The following is a 17351-nucleotide window of genomic DNA, read 5'->3' on the forward strand; positions in this document are numbered from 1 at the left end:
AGTCCTTCCTGTTGTGAGATCAGGGAATCTTAATGGGTCAAAGGACTTAAAGGGATCACAAAAGAAGCAGTGGATGTGATTGCTTCTGGCTGGCTACTCTTTCCTGGCACTTGTCCATTATTTGGTAAGGAGTCTGAGTAGCAAAGAGCTGGATAGAGCATTTTAGAAGCATCAAAAAGGTAAATGCAGAAGTTATATCATCACTGTTGCTGCTACTAGTTCTCTTGAGGTGCAATTGTATGGATGAAAGTCAATAAATGAGATTTCCTCTCAGGAAAGTGTGTATAAGACTGTAGTAGTTGACTTATTTCCACAATTTGATTATACCGGGCGAGTCCTTTAAAAGAGGTCTCGTGGATACAGAGTACACATGTTCCACGGGGTCTCTTTTAAAAGTCTTGCCCTGTATATGGGTAACTGATGGAGCGCAGTTATTGGGAACTAGCCTCTACAAATTGTGTTTGACTAGTAGAAGTCCCAGAGCTCTGATTACAGATGGCTGCTATTGCCCCACATGATAAGCCTGCATACTAGCTTTTTCCTATGCAGTTGTGCACCTATAGTTTTTGTGGGAGCACTAGCGTATATATCACAATGGACATATCTGAGGAATAAAGCAGTAACTTAAAAATGTTATTTGAGTAAACAATGCTGGGTTGTGCTTGACAATAAAGTAGTGATAATTTTCTAAATATTATCCCAACAGCTCATGTATACATCAAATAGAAATGCCTAGTGCAGATTTTCTAACCACACACATCATTACCATTTTGACCAAGGCCAGATAACATGCTAGTAAGACTATTTCAGGCATCCCCAAACTGCAGCCCTCCAGATGTTTGGCCTACAACTCCCATGATCCCTAGCCAACAGGACCAGTGGCCAGGGATGATGGGAATTGTAGTCCAAAACATCTGGAGGGCTGAATTTTGGGGGTGCCTGCTCTAGTTTATAGCCTATTTTCATAATGTGCCTGCTAAATTTATCTTAGAAATTCATCAGGGTCTTTCCTCAGTATCTGGCATAGGTCTGTGAGTTTCATAATAACGTGGTTTTGATAATGCCAATGCTGGGAAAAAAAGATTATTAATCCTTGTCCTGAGACTTCCAGAAATTTAAGTGGTAGAGAACTGGCCTAGGGTCTTCAAATATTTCCCATTTTGTTTGGAAGGCACCACATTGACTTCCTTTGCTCCAACTTCCTTCCATGCACACTACCGTTCTGTTAATAGGTTCTCACAAGAAGAGGCAGCTGGATCAGGCCAAAGGCACTTCTATCCCAACACTCAGTGGCCAACCAGATGCCCATGGGAAGCCTGAAAGCAGGACCTGAGTGCAACACTACTTTCTGTACAGTACTTGTGATTCCCAACAACAGATTTCGAGCACACTCCTTGGAGACAAAAAATGAAATTCAAATCTCTCTTTTCTAGAGGATGTTCTGCTTGTCGATATCTAATAGCGACAGAGCTGTGCTGCTTTCCATTAATAGAATATTTTCGAATCTTACAGGATTTGCAAGTTGCTGGGAGCTGTTCATTATTGACAACCAGATTTTGATCTCTTATAGGTAACCTAATTTTTAAAAATTTAGGTTTGTATTGATCATAATACAAATAAATCGGAGATGGCACACCCTCCCAATATAGGTGGTGATGGCCAAAACAATAAGGCAGTATGCTACTAGAACAAGCAGTAACAAGTGAGAGATGGAAGGAAAAAAAATGTTTTTCAATTAAAAATAACTAGTAAATCCAGCTTGCATGTTGCAGGCATATATTCATTCCTGGGTGTCGCTGATAATCTTGTTTCATCAGTTCTGAAAAGGAAACCGTGCAATCTTGTGTATCTAAAGGTAAAGGGAACCCTCACCATTAGGTCCAGTTGTGACCGACCCTGGGGTTGCGGCGCTCATTTCGCTTTATTGGCTGAGGGAGCCGGCGTACAGCTTCCAGGTCATGTGGCCAGCATGACTAAGCTGCTTCTGGCGAACCAGAACAGTGCACAGAAACGCCATTTACCTTCTCGCTGTAGCAGTACCTATTTATCTACTTGCACTTTGACGTGCTTTCGAACTGTAGGTTGGCAGGAGCTGGGACCGAGCAGCGGGAGCTCACCCCGTCGCGGGGATTCGAACCACCGACCTTCTGATCAACAAGCCCTAGCCCTAAGCGTTCCTTGTGTATCTAATTAGAAGCAAATCCTATTGAGTTCATGGGGCTTTCTCTTGGGTAAATGGACATAGGACTGCAGCATCCCTTTCGGTCTGTTGCCTTGTTACTAAGCTCATATGGTATCTAGTAGGCACCCCTTATTTGGTTTGGGACCCATTTCAAGCAGGATTACTGTGGCCCAAGCTTGACTTGGGCTCTGAAGTATGGGCCTTGCAGGCAGCAAGTGGGGTAGTGGTGGGGAGAGATGATGTGGGTGAAACATCCTGCATCAGTCTCATTCTTCCTCGTAACGTGATTGCTCCCCTGCTTTTGACAAGTCCAGATCACTCGGAGTGGAGTTGCACCAGTCTGGAAGAATATCAGTTGAATCCAATTCATTTCAGGATTTGTGAACACAATTAATTCCTTGTTCTCTGTGAGCATTAATGTTGGTGAGCACTTAGGGGAAAGCCATGAAGCAGATGTGGTGGTGGTTATACTCTGTATTTTGGTATTTGCGCTGGGCTTGCTTGTCTGCAAAAACACTACATAGCATTACACTACTGCAGCGTTATCTCAACTGAACACTTGCTGCGCAAAATGTTTTAAGTAGAGGGCCACAATGGCTTTGTGTAAATCCACAGCAACAATAACCACAAGCTTTTAAATAATATTAGTGTCAACAGGTTACGTTTAGCTCCCCTCTAATGACTGAGCATACTTTTTGACCCGTGTGGAAGGATTTGCATGATTCAACCAAGAAGAGCTGGAGGAGGATTACAGCTGGAAATACTAAACGTTATTGAAGCTGTGATTGCTGTTTCCACATCCCTTCAGGTAAAGAACTTGCCCATGTTCTCTTCTAAAATAGTTGCTAAATACAGGAAGTCTGGTGATAAAACCTTGTCCTCGTCAGATAGTTTTGCTTGTTTATTTGTACTTGCAAAGCTCGCGTTATACCAAAATGGCCCCCGGTTGAGTTACGAAAAATATCGCAATGAAAACAAGTACAGTGTGTATTAAAATAAATAAACCACGGCACCAGTTGTTACAGTTGTTATTAGAATAAAAGCACAGCCGTGAGGAGGGAAGACAAAACTCCATCAAAGGCTTGGGCAAAGAAATGTGTCCTGATCAGTTGTCAAAAAGCATACTGTGATGGTGCAAGTTGTACAACCTGGGGTCCGACAAGTCAGCTCGAAGGGGCCAATGCACTTTTGGACCTTGTAATTGTTTTTTGGAGGGGGCCAGACCCCCTCAATGTTCAGAGGGCATTCGGCTCTGCCCCCTGGCTTCTCGCAACGTCACAAGCATGATGTTAGGACATCATCTCAGGCCCCCTCAAGCTTCTTGAGAAGATGGCGCCTCTGTCTGGGGTCCACCACAAGCAAGGTCCTTTTATGTTTTCTTTGAACCAGGAAGGGTGGCAGACCTACCAGCAGGGCCTCCCTTATCTTAACATCCAAACATGTTGATGTGGGGTGGGTATGCTTCTGTTGCATGACAGGACTAGTGTTCCCCTAGCCCCATCACTTGAATGGAACACATTCCTTTGCATCTCTTTTACGAGAGCTATTGAACTATTCTGATCAAGAGACGGTTGTTCTGTCGCTTGATATGGTTCCATATCTGACGTCTTTGAGAGCCCTACACACATCAGAATGGCATCACTTATTTCTGTAGACTATGCACAATGTAAGAGAGAGGATTACGGTCACGTAATTTCAGAAATTCAGGTTAAACCCATTACAAATGGATGCTTGCTTGATGTAAATTGACAGCATTGCCATTGAAACAAATGTGCTTCAAATACGAACGTTTCTGAATGTTTGAACTCTTAAGTTGTGGTTGTAAGATGAAGATGGGAGAGGGGGAGGAACTCTTGGTCAGTACGGGCTTCAAAGCAGACAGATGCAAAATGATCTCTCAAAGTAACGTGGCACAGAAAGATTTCTTTCTGTGTCACTGTCCCCAAGCGTTATAAAGGGTTGATTCAGTCCAAAAGAGGAGTAGGAGCGTCAGGTCTCGTGTAACTAATACTGACTCAGGTAAGGAGCTACCATGCATTACTAATGAGAGAAACCCAGCCAAAGCGCATGCTGCGTTTCCAAAGCTCTAGAAAAGTGAGTGTGGCAAGAAAGCTCCGTTTTGCTTCCCCTCCTTTTTTTTATTTCAGTTTACCAAATTTACAAAAGATCTGCGAAGGACGTTAACTTTTAAGATGCCATCATAGTTAAGGGCACCAGTCTGGACATTTTCCATTTTAAGAAGTTACCTTGAAATGAACATTGTGAGAAAAGTCAATTTCATGATACCTTGGGACATATTTTGGGTTCATTGTCTGCTGTTTTCCTTGGAAGGTACCGGTAAGTTTTGTTCGTTTGCTTGGTTTATTTTACTACAATTAATTGATAAAAGCTCTAAGAAATAAAATGCAGTTACGGTAGTTGCTTTCTCCCCTTTCTCTGTTACTGAATAAGGTGTATTCTTTATCTCAGGTATATTGGAAACAATAGCAACCTTGACACGGTTAAAAAAAGTTGTGGTCTAAATTAAGGAATTTTGGTTTAAAACAGCTAACAATGCAATTCTGCACGTGTTAACTTGGAAGCCAATCCAACTGTATTCAACGGGGTTTGTTTCCAATAAAGTGTGCATAGAATTGAATGACAAATTTATTTCCCTTCCAAGTAACTTACAGCTTTCTTCTGGAGTTCTGCTTTTCCTTCAGAGTGTTGAAATGTTAAAAAAAACAACACATTTAACTGATGAAGTATTTCTTAGCTGGCTCTTTATCCCGCTTGCTAATAACAGAAGTTCTGGAGAGTTTGGGGAATTCTTTGAGACATTCTGGCTTTATGGCAAAACGAAAAATGCATAAATAATAGTTTGTCAAGCAATAGATACGGATTGAAACAGATGGCTCTGTGTGTTGTCTAAAAAGGGTGCTAAAGAGTCCATTTTGCCAAGTCAGGACTCTCATATTTAATGACAGTGAACCTGATCCTGGAAGGATTGCATAGGAATCACTGCAGGACTTACATTTAAGCCTTATATTTCATATGGCTGTCATCCAAAGCATACCTACTTGTATGTAATTCACGCCATGACTTATCTCTCAGTAAACACAGTTTAGATTGTGCTGTGCATGCAGTTTTCTTCGTGTGTTCGAAAGCAGCAAGTTCTGAGTTCCCAAACGCTTCAGTGTTTTCAAATAACAGGCTTCTGCCACTCATAAAAAGTCTATATTCTACCTTTTTTCTGGATGCATCTTAACTGAAAATCCTATTAATCATTTCTGTAAGAGTACAACTCATCCTTGTTTTTGAAACTGAACTCAGATTCATCATAATCTTCTGAGCTCAGTCTAGAGCAGATACAAGGGGGAAGAGTGAGAGTCTTTCTGCCTTTTTTTTTTATCTAACAGGATCCCTCTGTGAATTGTCTCTCCTGAAAAGAGCTCCAAGGTGAGTCTGCATTCATCATTTGCAGGATATAATAGTTCATTCAATCAGAGTGTATAGCATGACTCTGATGCATTGGAAGCATATAAAATAAAAAGTATTATTAAGAAAGTATGTGCTAAACATTTTTTTTCCATGGTGACAGCACTGATTTTCAGAGCATTAGCAGGCAAAATGTCACCCAAAGGCATTTTGTTGGTAATGAAATATGCCTGTTTTGTAACTGCGGTAATTGAATGTAAGGCAAAATTGGAAAAAAGTGCTTTTGATTGAGTTACATGGTACTGTACTTGGAACTGAAAAGAAATATTTGAAAATGTATATCTGAACTACCAATTATAATACGTTACTTGCATGGGTGTGGTGGAAGTATAAAGTCAATATATATATCAGTTATTTCAGTTTAGTTAGGATTCTCTTTGAGTAGAAAGATACCGTACACTATTTTGTAGACTTAAACACAATACTCCCCCCCCCAAATAGGGCCTAATCTCTTGTCAAATTATTTGCATGCAGCAATGTAGGACACATTACCCTCAATTAAATGAGATGCTCTTAAATAAGGAAGGGCACCCAGAAGCTGAAGCGTCTCATAATAATAATTTACCTGATAACTGCTTATGTTCTTGAAAGCAGAGGTAGTTATTTTGGATCTTGAAACTATCCTTAGAGTCCATCAATTCTAATTTCTGTGTGTTGCTGTTGCCATAGTCCACACAGCAGTAGCTAAATTATATTTAACAATTTAACTTCCATTGCTTTGGTGGCAATTTCAGTTGCAAGTCAGGGATGATAAACAAGTGAGGTGTAATTATAATGCGCTATTCAGAATGAAGGTGGGAAAAAGAAAAGAAAAATTAACCTGACCTTGAAAAACACTTGAGTGTGTCACCATTTGCTCCCCTACAATATTTCGTAAAACAGACTGAGATCTTGGTATCGCATCATTTCAATTGGTACCAGTTTCATAAATAGCAAAATGGGGAGGAAGTTGCTTGTAGGGTTGCCAGACTCAATAGAGGACAGGACTTATGTGCCTTTAATTGCCCTGCTCTCTTTTGAGTCTGGAAACCTTAAAGAGAAACCAGCAGACCCTTTGCTTGGAAATTAAACAAAGGGTCTGCTGGTTTCTCTTTAAGGTTTCCAGACTCAAAAGAGAGCAGGGCAATTAAAGGCACAGAAGTCCTGTCCTCTATTGAGTCTGGCAACCCTAGTTGCTCAAGCCATCTTGTCCACACCTTGCCCAATGCAGAGCACCCTCAACAAATACCTAAATCAATTAGCTGGCTGGCTGGGTGCTCTGTCTCACTGCAACCTCAAGCAGAGGCTAGATGACCATTTGCAGATGTGTTAGCTTTGCTGAGGTCTTCCTGCATGAAGGAAGAGTTTGGACCGGAAGGGCCTATAGAGCACCCTTCAACTCTCACTATTATTCAATTGGCAGCATATTTCTTTGTTCAAAACTGCCCGTAGGTCCACTGACCTAAATCTATGTATACTCAGGAGTTCGGATTGGGGGATTTAATTCAGCCCTTGTTTTACAAACTAAACTAGATCCAATTCTGAGTTATTTCTCTTACTAACTGTTCACTTTGAAAGGCAGATAAAAGGGGGAGGGGTCTTCTTGTATTTTGTCATCCGAGAGAAGAAAAAGAGGGGACGGATGTTGAACATGAACTTTAAAAGGGGGGAAAGAAAAGAAGAATTATCTCAAGAAAGGTGTCTTTGATAAAATGAGAGAAATCAAAGAGCAACACCTCTCTCCTGGGAGCCTGCCGATTCGGGTTGCTTCGAGACCTTTGATTATACAAGATTCTTTTTGTTTTCTTCCAGGAATGAATTTAATGCAATTCGTCAGAAAAGAGATCTCTTAGCAGCTGAGGTAGGTTATACCTCAAAGGGAGAAAAGAAAAACCCACACACTCTTACCCGCCAGCCTACAAGGGGAGCTTGCTATCCCTACAATGAAGCCTTTGTGCAGCAGAATGGAAATGGTAATAGCAAGGCAGGGATGAGGAGGAGTTGCTTTTCCATACCTGTTTTCCTGCAATTCTCAGAATGCAAACCTACATTCAGCCATTCATTCATTCTTTGCAAATCGCTTCTTGAATTAACCACCCCAACAAACCAAGTGACACACATCAAGCGGGGCAGGGGGTGTATTTCACTGTTATCTCTTTTGTGAGAGCAAACAAAGAGACTGGGAATTTTGTTAGTGCTTGGCAAAAGGCAAGATCACGAAACAGTAGATGAGCTGTTTTTCAGACGGTGCTGTTATTGTGACAGCTTCTGCTCCGCTCCACAATAGGTTCCCAGGACAGAGTTGCTTACTTGTGAAAAGTGCTCTCCCTGCTTCAGTGCCTCACTATATTGGAGATCTCTGCAGACTAGTTTTCTAATATAACAGTTTCCATGTCGGTTTTAATGTACAGCAGGGTTGGGGAGCCTCTGGCCTGGGACCAAATGCAGCCCTCCAGGATTCAGTACCTGGTCCTTGGAACTCCTCCCAGGCCACACCCCTTGGTGCCCCTGCATTAGACCCCAAAATGGTTTCACTCAGCTGCTCTGGATGAAGGGTAGAGAGGTGTGTGTGTGTGTGTGCATTGAAACCAGCCTACTACACTAAGGTAAAATTTAAATTCAGTGCTGTACCACCAGTGTCATGTGGCCCTTGGAAGGTTGCCCAGAAGGGGAAATGGTCCCCTGGCAGAAAATATTCCCCATCCCTAATGTTCAGTTCTTCTTGATAAGAGTGGAATAGAGAACTGGGCTTTTGGGTCAGCTCTGAACCAATACCTGTTGAACAAGGAGGGCTTTCAGGTCCCAGCACTGAGAGCCCAGACCCTATACTTGGGAGACATTCATGCTGGTTCTGAGATCCTCCTTCAGACTTGCCTTAAGATACTCATTAAGCTGCTTTGTTGTCTTAATTTGCTGCTGGGTTTGCTGCTTCATTTTCATTTCAACCAAATGCCTTTGCTGTTCCAAGGCATCCATCCTTGCTCCAAGCTGCTATTTTGACTATTGGGATGCCTTCATTTGCTGTTTCGATACATACCATTGAGTGTTTTGGGCTTGCTGATCAGAAGGTCAGTGGTTCGGATCCCCACAATGGAGTGAGCTCCCATTGCTCTGTCCTGGCTCCTGCCGACCTAGCAGTTTGAAAGCATGCCAGTGCAAGTAGATGAATAGGTTTCACTGTGGCGGGAAGGTAAACGGCGTTTCCATGCGCTCTGGTTTCCATCACACTGTTCCATTGTGCCAGAAGCGGTTTAGTCATGCTGGCCACATGACCTGGAAAGCTGTCTGTGGACAAACGCCGGCTCCCTCGGCCTGAAAGCAAGATGAGCGCTGCAACCCCATAGTCGCCTTTGACTGGACTTACCCATCCAGGGGTCATTTACCTTTATGATGATGATGATGATGATGATGATGATGAGTTAAGAATGTTTCTGCAACTTCCTCTGTTTTAGTTCAGTCACATCAAGTTAGTTTCTCTCAAATAAAAGGTCATCTCACTGCTAATGCCATTGTTCTGTATTTTAATGTTTTGTTGGAAGCCGCCCAGAGTGGCTGGGGGAACCCAGCCAGATGGGCGGGGTATAAATAATAAATTATTATTATTGTTATGTGCTTCCATTTTCCTGAGCAGTGGGATGTCCCAGGACCAGTGCTACTAATCTAAATTTGCCGAAAGAGCCTCTGCTGTCCAAAAGACCCTAAAGAAACATCTAAAGTTTTAACATTAACTCCCAGTAAGGAAACACCTACCACTATTAACAAGCAAATTCTCTAAGAAAGGAAGGTTGTCCCATCATGTATCAGCTTTATGTGTGAAGGACCAACCCATGTGATAAAAAAGTAAGGGAAGAATTGCACAATGTCCATAATCTATATGTGCATATCACCTGCTTCACATGTGTAGCCTCAAAGGTATGTGTATTGGTGTACATCTCCTGCTTCGCTAGAAATACAACTTTCCCACCTTGGGTGTTGTGTGAACTGCAGTCTGGTGGCTTTTAAGAAACATCAGTGGTGGAAACAAATGACACAAAATGGCAGTGCATTTAACCTGTACATTTCAGATATGGAATACAGTTTCTATTGTAATGTATCACTTATATGAACTTTAAGTAGTGCCCACGTCTGTTAGCTTGCTGTTTGTGCAACATATCTAGTGTCTGAGTTATCGAGGCTTTTTGGATCTTGAGTGCCGTCTCTATGTAAATTCAGGATAATTTAGTTTAATTATCATAATTTTCTTTTGCACCATTGTCAGAAACATTGGTTTTGTACTTCCAAGGGCTTTAATTAAACTTGCATGATTTGTTTTGTCTCTGTCTTTCTCTCTTAGACTGCTGCAGTTTCTTCTGGGGCTCACATACATGAGGCCTTTTCTCGGGCTCAGAATTCATCAGGAGGTCAGTAGCATATCATTACTATGATGCCTCTTTGAAAAGACATTTGTGAAATGTTCCATACAATAATCATTGCCAGTAATTCTAATCACGAATGCTGATATACAATTTGATTTTCTAGAGTTTATTACATTATTACATAGAGGATTGAAAGCGGTCTTGTGAAACCACAGGCCAAAATCATGGGATCCAGCAAACATAGCAACAATTCTATACATTAGTTGCTGCAACCTCTTTGTCCTCACCATGCACTGAAAAAGACTTTTCATTGTTTAAGTATTTACTGTGTTTCTCCTGCTCCCTGACCAAGTCAATATTTCGGGGGTGGAGGGCATCAACAGTTGGTAACCTACTATGCCTCCATATTGAATTTGAAATTGTTTTTACATATGCTTTTTTAAATATAAAAACTGCTGTTATACATAGAAATCTAAAATTGTTTTTGATTACTGATGTTTTTACTGTATGATTGCTTCAATATATTTTTATGGGAAGTAGTTCATAAGTGGAATCAAATGGCTAAATGCACTCTTAAGTTCCATATTTAATATGAAACAACCTGAGATTTTATAGTGTATTTCAAGTGTCCGGTATCTCAGTATCATCACCAAAAACTTTTATTGCACTAGCCAAAGGCCATGGCACCATCCCAAAACATCAACAGTCACTAGCATCCCAGTGGTAATTACAACTGCCCTGTAATGTATGCTAGTACTGTTCCCACCGTTATGATGGAGATTTTGGAGACTGGCACTGAAGCCGAGAGAAAAGTGGAATCCACCATGTGAATCCCTGCTTGAGAAAGATTTGAACAAAGGTTTTCCCATTTCACACTCATACACTGCAATTCTGCATGTGCTTACTCAAAAGTGCATCCTATTGGCTTCAGTGGTGCTTATTCCCAAGTTGTAGTTTAGCAATGCCTGTAGGACATTCTCACACCTGGGCTGCATTGTACCATCCAGGTTTTTCCTGACATTTTGTCAATTCGGCCACATTTTCCCCCATCGCCGTTTTTACCTCCAAAAATTAGGACATGTAAGGAATTTTCCTGATGTATGGCAAGCCTAAATGGGATGATCCTTTTAACTTATTATATACTGTTAATAGAGTTCAGTTCTGAGAGAACTCTTCCACTTCTGAAAATAAGGAACTGAATATATGCTTGGTGAGGAATGATATCTTGTAGCTTTTTGCAGCAATAAAGGTAATGGTGATTTCTGGTCTGTTTCTGCTGTGCAGGTTCTTGCCCTCAAGAATGCCTTAATGGAGCAGTTTGCACAGAGGCAGGAATATGTGACTGTGAGATTTTCCAGGCACAGGGTGAACGGTGCCAAATTGGTAAGTTCCAGGAAGTGGTTAAGGAGCTGAATTTCATATTAAGGTGAGATGTTACAACCTTGCTTGTGAAAACAGTAATGCATACAATGCTTTTGCAATTTGCTTCCAACAGTTTGTGGAAGTGAATTGTAAAAGTGTTACACATATCACTATTTTAACATTTTTGTTTTTTGGGATTGCACATTTTTATCCTTTGTAAGCTACTTTGAGACCCAGATGAGGTGAAAAGCAGGGTATATGGTTTTTTAAAAATAAACATAAAAAATAAACATAATCAAATGCTAGATCCCAGTTTAATTGCATGGAACTTTCACTAAAAGACCAGTTTACACTGGGTTATATTCAGCCACCTGGAGTTTCTGTACAGAGTTAGTGATGAATGGATACAGGAACTGATCCTGTACCATCACAAATAGCCTGTGCTGAAGATGGCTGAATATGCATGGTGAGTCACTACGTTTGAGTAAATTGTTGCATGAGGCAGCCTCCACATGATTGCATAGAAAGTAGCTGTCTACCCGTGTGAGTCTGCCATGAATCTCAGTGAATTTAATAGTACTATTTAACTACTGAACAAGAATAATGGGGTTTCAATGCAAGCAATTACAAATTTATCCCCCCCTCTTTAAGAGCTCTGAAGTTGAGCAACATTCAGCCTCTGTGCTATTTTCCTTCTCTTCCACACTGCAATGAGAGATGTTACATCTGTGAAATTATTTTCTATTTTATTTTTTGCTCCATCTTGAGCTCATGTTCTCTGGTTGCAACCCAAATTTGAATGCAAGTGAAGGAAGGAACCACACATATTGAAGGAACTTTCCTGGGTTCATTTCTCTGCAATAGCTCTGTCTTTTTCAGGAGAAAGAGATTATTAAAGGGAAAAATTCAGAGAATACTCAAACTGTTCATGTGGTGCCAACATGAATGTGAATTGATTTTTTTTATTGTGATCCAAATAATCTGGACTTCATCTGACAGGCATTTTTTAGATCATCCCATTTATAATCTGAATTTTTAATGTGTCATTACACACACACACACACACACACACACTGATATGATGGATATATTTGAAATGGGCTATGTTATATTTGCCACATGGGCTTCTTTTGCTGCACCTGAAAACCAACACTTTGCTCTTTCTAGTTCCAAATGCTGGCAAAGACAGAGATGGAATTTGCAAATCATGGGGTCAGCATCACTTTGAAACATTTGATGGCATCTATTATTACTTCCCGGGAAATTGTTCATACATTTTTGTGAAAGACTGCAGTGATCCAGAGCCTCAATACACTGTGTGGGTAAGATTGGGAATTTGGCTTGAGAAGGAAGTAAAAACAGAATAAATAATAAATTATTTCCACTTTCTTTAACTCCTCTGCAGTTGCTCTGCACAGATTGTAATTTTTTAAATTTAAATATGTATATCTGCTTTTCAAGACAACTCATACACACATAGCTGGTGTTGATGCCCAGGTTTAAGAGAGAAACATATATGCTTCTATGTCGGATCTCCTATGCATGGTATTTGTGCTTGCGAGTTCTGGCTAGGGATGTGGGAAAAATTTGATTTGATTACCAAAGCTACCAAATTTACGCTTTCCAAAGCAACACATGAAGCAAAAACCAACCATCCTTAAAAGTTTGCAGTGCGCTGAATTTTGCAATGCAGTTTCCCAGCTGAGTCCTGTGTATAAAAATGCTTATACAAGATCAAAGCATGCATTGAAATGAATATATTAGTGAAAACAACATGAAAATGTGTTACATTACAGGAAATAGTTATGCACTCTGACTATTAAAACATTGCTGATGAAGAATTGTCGAAACAGGGCCTTGTCCTGGGATCTTTTCACTGGAATTTATTTTTATTTGCCTCACTATCATACTGGAATTGATTCCTATTTGAATTCATCTCATCATTACATAAATAAAACCTTTTGAAGACTTACTTGAAATTCATCTTCCTCCTGGCCCGAGTTCTTGTAATTTACTGTTTATTTCTGGACTTCACCAAGAACTCCAATTTCTACAGTAATTCAACGTGCATTTCTACAGTAATTCAAATTGCATATAGGCATGTGTATATTAGAGGTGGGTGTGGGTGGTGCTGTGGTCTAAATGACCGATCCTCTTGGGCTTGCCAATCAGAAGGTCAGCGGTTTGAACCCCTCGAAGGGGTAAGCTCCCGTTGCTTTGCCTCTGCTTCTGCCAACCTAGCAGTTCGAAAGCACACCAGTGCAAGTAGATAAATAGGTTCCGCTGCGGCGGGAAGGCCGCTCCCTGCAAGGCCCTTTCCACCTGGCCTAGGGGGCGGGGCCCACACCCACCTGCCCCACAAAAGAGGCTCCTCATGAAACCAGAGGAACATCGCCCGGCTATTACTTTATTGCTTTAGTATGCGGTAAACCGCTTTGAGATTTTTATTTAAAATATAAAGTGGAAATAAATTTTAAAAATATAATATAATAAAATAAGGTAAATGGCATTTCCGCACACTCTGGCTTCAGTCAGGTGTTCTGTTGTGCCAGAAGCAAATTAGTCATGCCGGCCACATGACCCGGAAAGCTGTCTGTGGACAAATGCCTGCTCCCTCAGCCTGAAGTGAGATGAGTGCCACACCTCACAGTCTCCTTTGACTGGACAACCGTCCCCGGGCTCCTTTACCTTTTTACCTTATATTAGAGGAAATATGCAGTAAAGTGCTCATGAATTTTCTTGAAGACTTGAAAGAAAAGGCAAACTGATGTGGAAATAATGGAGAACTGAATTTAAGACTGGAAAATGAGAGAAACCAAAACTGATGCATATGTATTTTGTACTTGAATATTTGTACAAAAAATATGGGGTAAAAAGCTGCCCAAAGTATTATTTGGGGTAAAGTTTATTATTATTTCATTTTATAATTTATATAAAGCAGAGAGAACACTTATAACAACAGACAAATATTAAAAGATGAAAAACCAAACTATGAAATAGGCACGTAGAAAGAGTAGTTAGATGCACATGAGTTAAAATTGCCCAAAGTATTATTTGTCCCAGTCCTTGGTCTCTTTTGGATAACAAGGTGAGCTGCATGCAAATACCAGGCAAAATAATGTATTTGTTATTCACGTAAATCTATTTCTCTCCCTTTAAGATTAACAACAGCCCACATTGTGTTGGTTCAGTGTATTCTTGTTTGCGGTCAATCAGCTTGTTCTTTGCAAATCAGGAGGAAATAATCATATTGCGACACGAAGTAAGAAAGGGCAGGATCAGGTAAACAGTCCAGAAGTTTTTATCTAAAGATGTTTTAAAATCAGAGGTAAAGTATTGTGATAATGCTTAGGGAAATAATGTAACCTAATACAGCTCTATTACAGGTCCAGTGTGAAAAAACTTTGACGTAGGAAATAAAAATTGATTTGGAGTATAAAAGTATTGCCCTCCCCCTGCCCCACTGTAATGTCATTAAATCAATATGGGGAATAACATGAGCTCACATTAATTTATCTAAAGTGACAATTTATGTTTGAATGATGGAAAAAGTAAAAAGTATAATTAAAATCAAGAATTTCAACTGTACATTTTTAATGTAAAGTGGCCCAGTTTGTGAAATACAGAAAGCTATAGTTAATGGTTTTCTGTGAATGCGCCAATCTCATTCCCTTTGCTTCTCTTCAGTTGCATGCAGGAGAAAAAAGCCATGATTCCTGCCTTAACATTAGGTCTGAACTGAAAATTGTGCTTTGTTTTACTCAAACTGCAATCAGTAAGCCAGGAACAAATCTTGGCTTTAAATCATGGTTTGTTGGGAGTGAAACAAACCACAACCCCTGGTTTGGATGTAACACTAAGCCAAAGACCATAGTTTGTTACTCCTATGTGAGAGTGAGAGTGTGGATGAGTAAAGTGGTTGAGATCAGCACATTCATTGTAAACTATGGTTTACTGTGCTGTGAGCAAGGCCTTATATATATGTCTGTTGAAAACCTTCAGTGCTGCCAGGTATATGTTGGCAATCAAGGAAATATCCTATAATAGTGGATTTCTGATTTTAATTTTTTATATAGTTTTTATTATATGGTTTTATGTATCAAATGAATAAAAAGACAACAAGAAATGCACTTGACTTGCACTTTTTGAACTGAAACTTGTTCTGCTTCCCCAGATTGAGATTGCCCCAAACAATTGGAAACATTTTCATTGAAAGATTAGCAGATTATATTCTGGTGAAAACTACCTTTGGCTTTTCCCTAGCTTGGGATGGAAGCTCCGGGATTTACATCAAACTGACTGAAGAACACCAGGGGAAAACATGTGGCTTGTGTGGAAATTATAACAGCAACACATCAGATGACCTCATAATACAAAATAGTAAGCAAATAGCAGAGTCAGATACTGGTAATTTGTGAATGCAAACCTCATGGATCCTAGCCTCTTACAAGTGTAAGGGAACACTGCAAGGATATTGTATTGTGAACTGTCGTTATTCTCCCCGCCCCCCCCCCAGTTTTGTTCGGGCCAAAATGTCAATAGATTTATATAATGCTTATGCATGTTCAAAGTACACAATATCATTTTTTTCTTGCTGCAACCCTTACAATACAGTGGTACCTCGGGTTACGAACACGATCTGTTCCGGGACGCCGTTCATAACCCGAAATGGTCGTAACCCGAAGCGCCATTTTGCTCATGCGCAAAGCACGGTATTTGCGATTTTCGCGCTTTGCGCATGTGCAAACTGCGCAGAAGCGCTCGCAGCAAAAATACTTCCGGGTTTGTGGAGTTCGTAACCCAAGTTGTTCGTAACCCGAGGTGGTCATAACCCGAGGTATGACTAACCTTGTAAGGAAGGTCAGTGGTGTTAGCCTTGTATTACAACATAGGGGGCCGATGTTGAGAGAATGACTTGCATAAGGTCATCTAGTAAGTTTATTGCAGACATGAGATTCATGCTGGGTGTCTCTCAGCTGGGAGCCATCGATGCTTTGCCGAGTGATAACAAGATGCTCTCATATCAGCTCTACAGTGTATCCATAATTCAGAGCAAAGTAGATATAATGACAGAAGCCAACTGAGTTATACTCAGAGTAGTGGAGGCAGTGATGACTACCAACTTGGATGACTTTTAAAGAGAATTAGACAAATTCCTGAAGGATAAGGCTACCTATGGCTACTGGCCACATTGGCTATGTTCTGTCTCCACAGTTGGGGGCAGTTACTGTTAACCATGGTCTTGTGCCTGGAACTTGCTTGTGGGTTTCCTACACACATCTGATTGGACACTATGAGAATAGGATACTAAGCTAGAGGGACCATTTGCCAGATCGAGTAGGCTCTTCTTAGGAGTAGACCAAGTGAAAATAATGGACCTAAGTTAGTCACCTCCAATCATTTCAATGAGTCTACTCTGTGGATACAACCCCATGTGGTTGTTGTCTTTCGAAGCCACCAGTATGCCACAAATGCATTGTCGTGTGAGATATGTTGCAAAGGTTTAAGGTTTAATGTGCTCAGGTCAAGGGTGCTTCTGGACATGCACATGATGTCTGGAAATGGCAATCATTCCCATGACATATTTATATTTATATGCATAAATTAATGACTATTTTAATGCTATCTACAGTATATGCATTCACACGATGCTAGCCATATGTCATTTACTCTTGTGGGAAATTGTGTTGTTTAATAGGTGACTATAAGGAGGATATTGCTAAATTTGCTAACAGTTGGTCTGTGCAAACTCCAGATGATGCAGCTTGTGTAGCTACTGCCTCTGATTTTCCTAGTCCATGCTACATTGACACAGAATCTTATGAGGTAAACTGACTAGATTTCTGTTTTTATATAGTGGCCTCTAGGAAATTTGTTTTTCTGTGCTTTGGTTCTGAGAGCATTGAATAGAAGAAATCTCATAGAAGAGACACTTGCCATTCTCTGATGCTCCTGCAGCCCCTTGAAAGCTTCTCAGGAGGGTTAGGAGACTCTGT

General features: G+C 40.6%; 1 protein-coding gene across 1 annotated transcript in view; it reads left to right on the forward strand.

The window, feature by feature from the left end:
- The first annotated feature begins 4008 nt into the window (after positions 1-4008).
- The window catches only part of OTOGL (otogelin like), an 89296-nt gene continuing 75953 nt past the window's right edge, over positions 4009-17351 (forward strand). Inside the window, exons 1-9 of the mRNA XM_088651897.1 lie at positions 4009-4084; positions 5581-5620; positions 7451-7499; positions 9972-10038; positions 11278-11376; positions 12523-12677; positions 14516-14637; positions 15530-15762; positions 17054-17181. Coding sequence (XP_088508023.1) covers positions 4009-4084; positions 5581-5620; positions 7451-7499; positions 9972-10038; positions 11278-11376; positions 12523-12677; positions 14516-14637; positions 15530-15762; positions 17054-17181 — 969 coding nt within the window. The remainder of the gene's footprint in view (positions 4085-5580; positions 5621-7450; positions 7500-9971; positions 10039-11277; positions 11377-12522; positions 12678-14515; positions 14638-15529; positions 15763-17053; positions 17182-17351) is intronic.

This window comes from Zootoca vivipara, chromosome 9 (genome assembly GCF_965207765.1).
Source record: "Zootoca vivipara chromosome 9, rZooViv2.hap1.1, whole genome shotgun sequence".
NCBI lineage: Eukaryota > Metazoa > Chordata > Lepidosauria > Squamata > Lacertidae > Zootoca > Zootoca vivipara.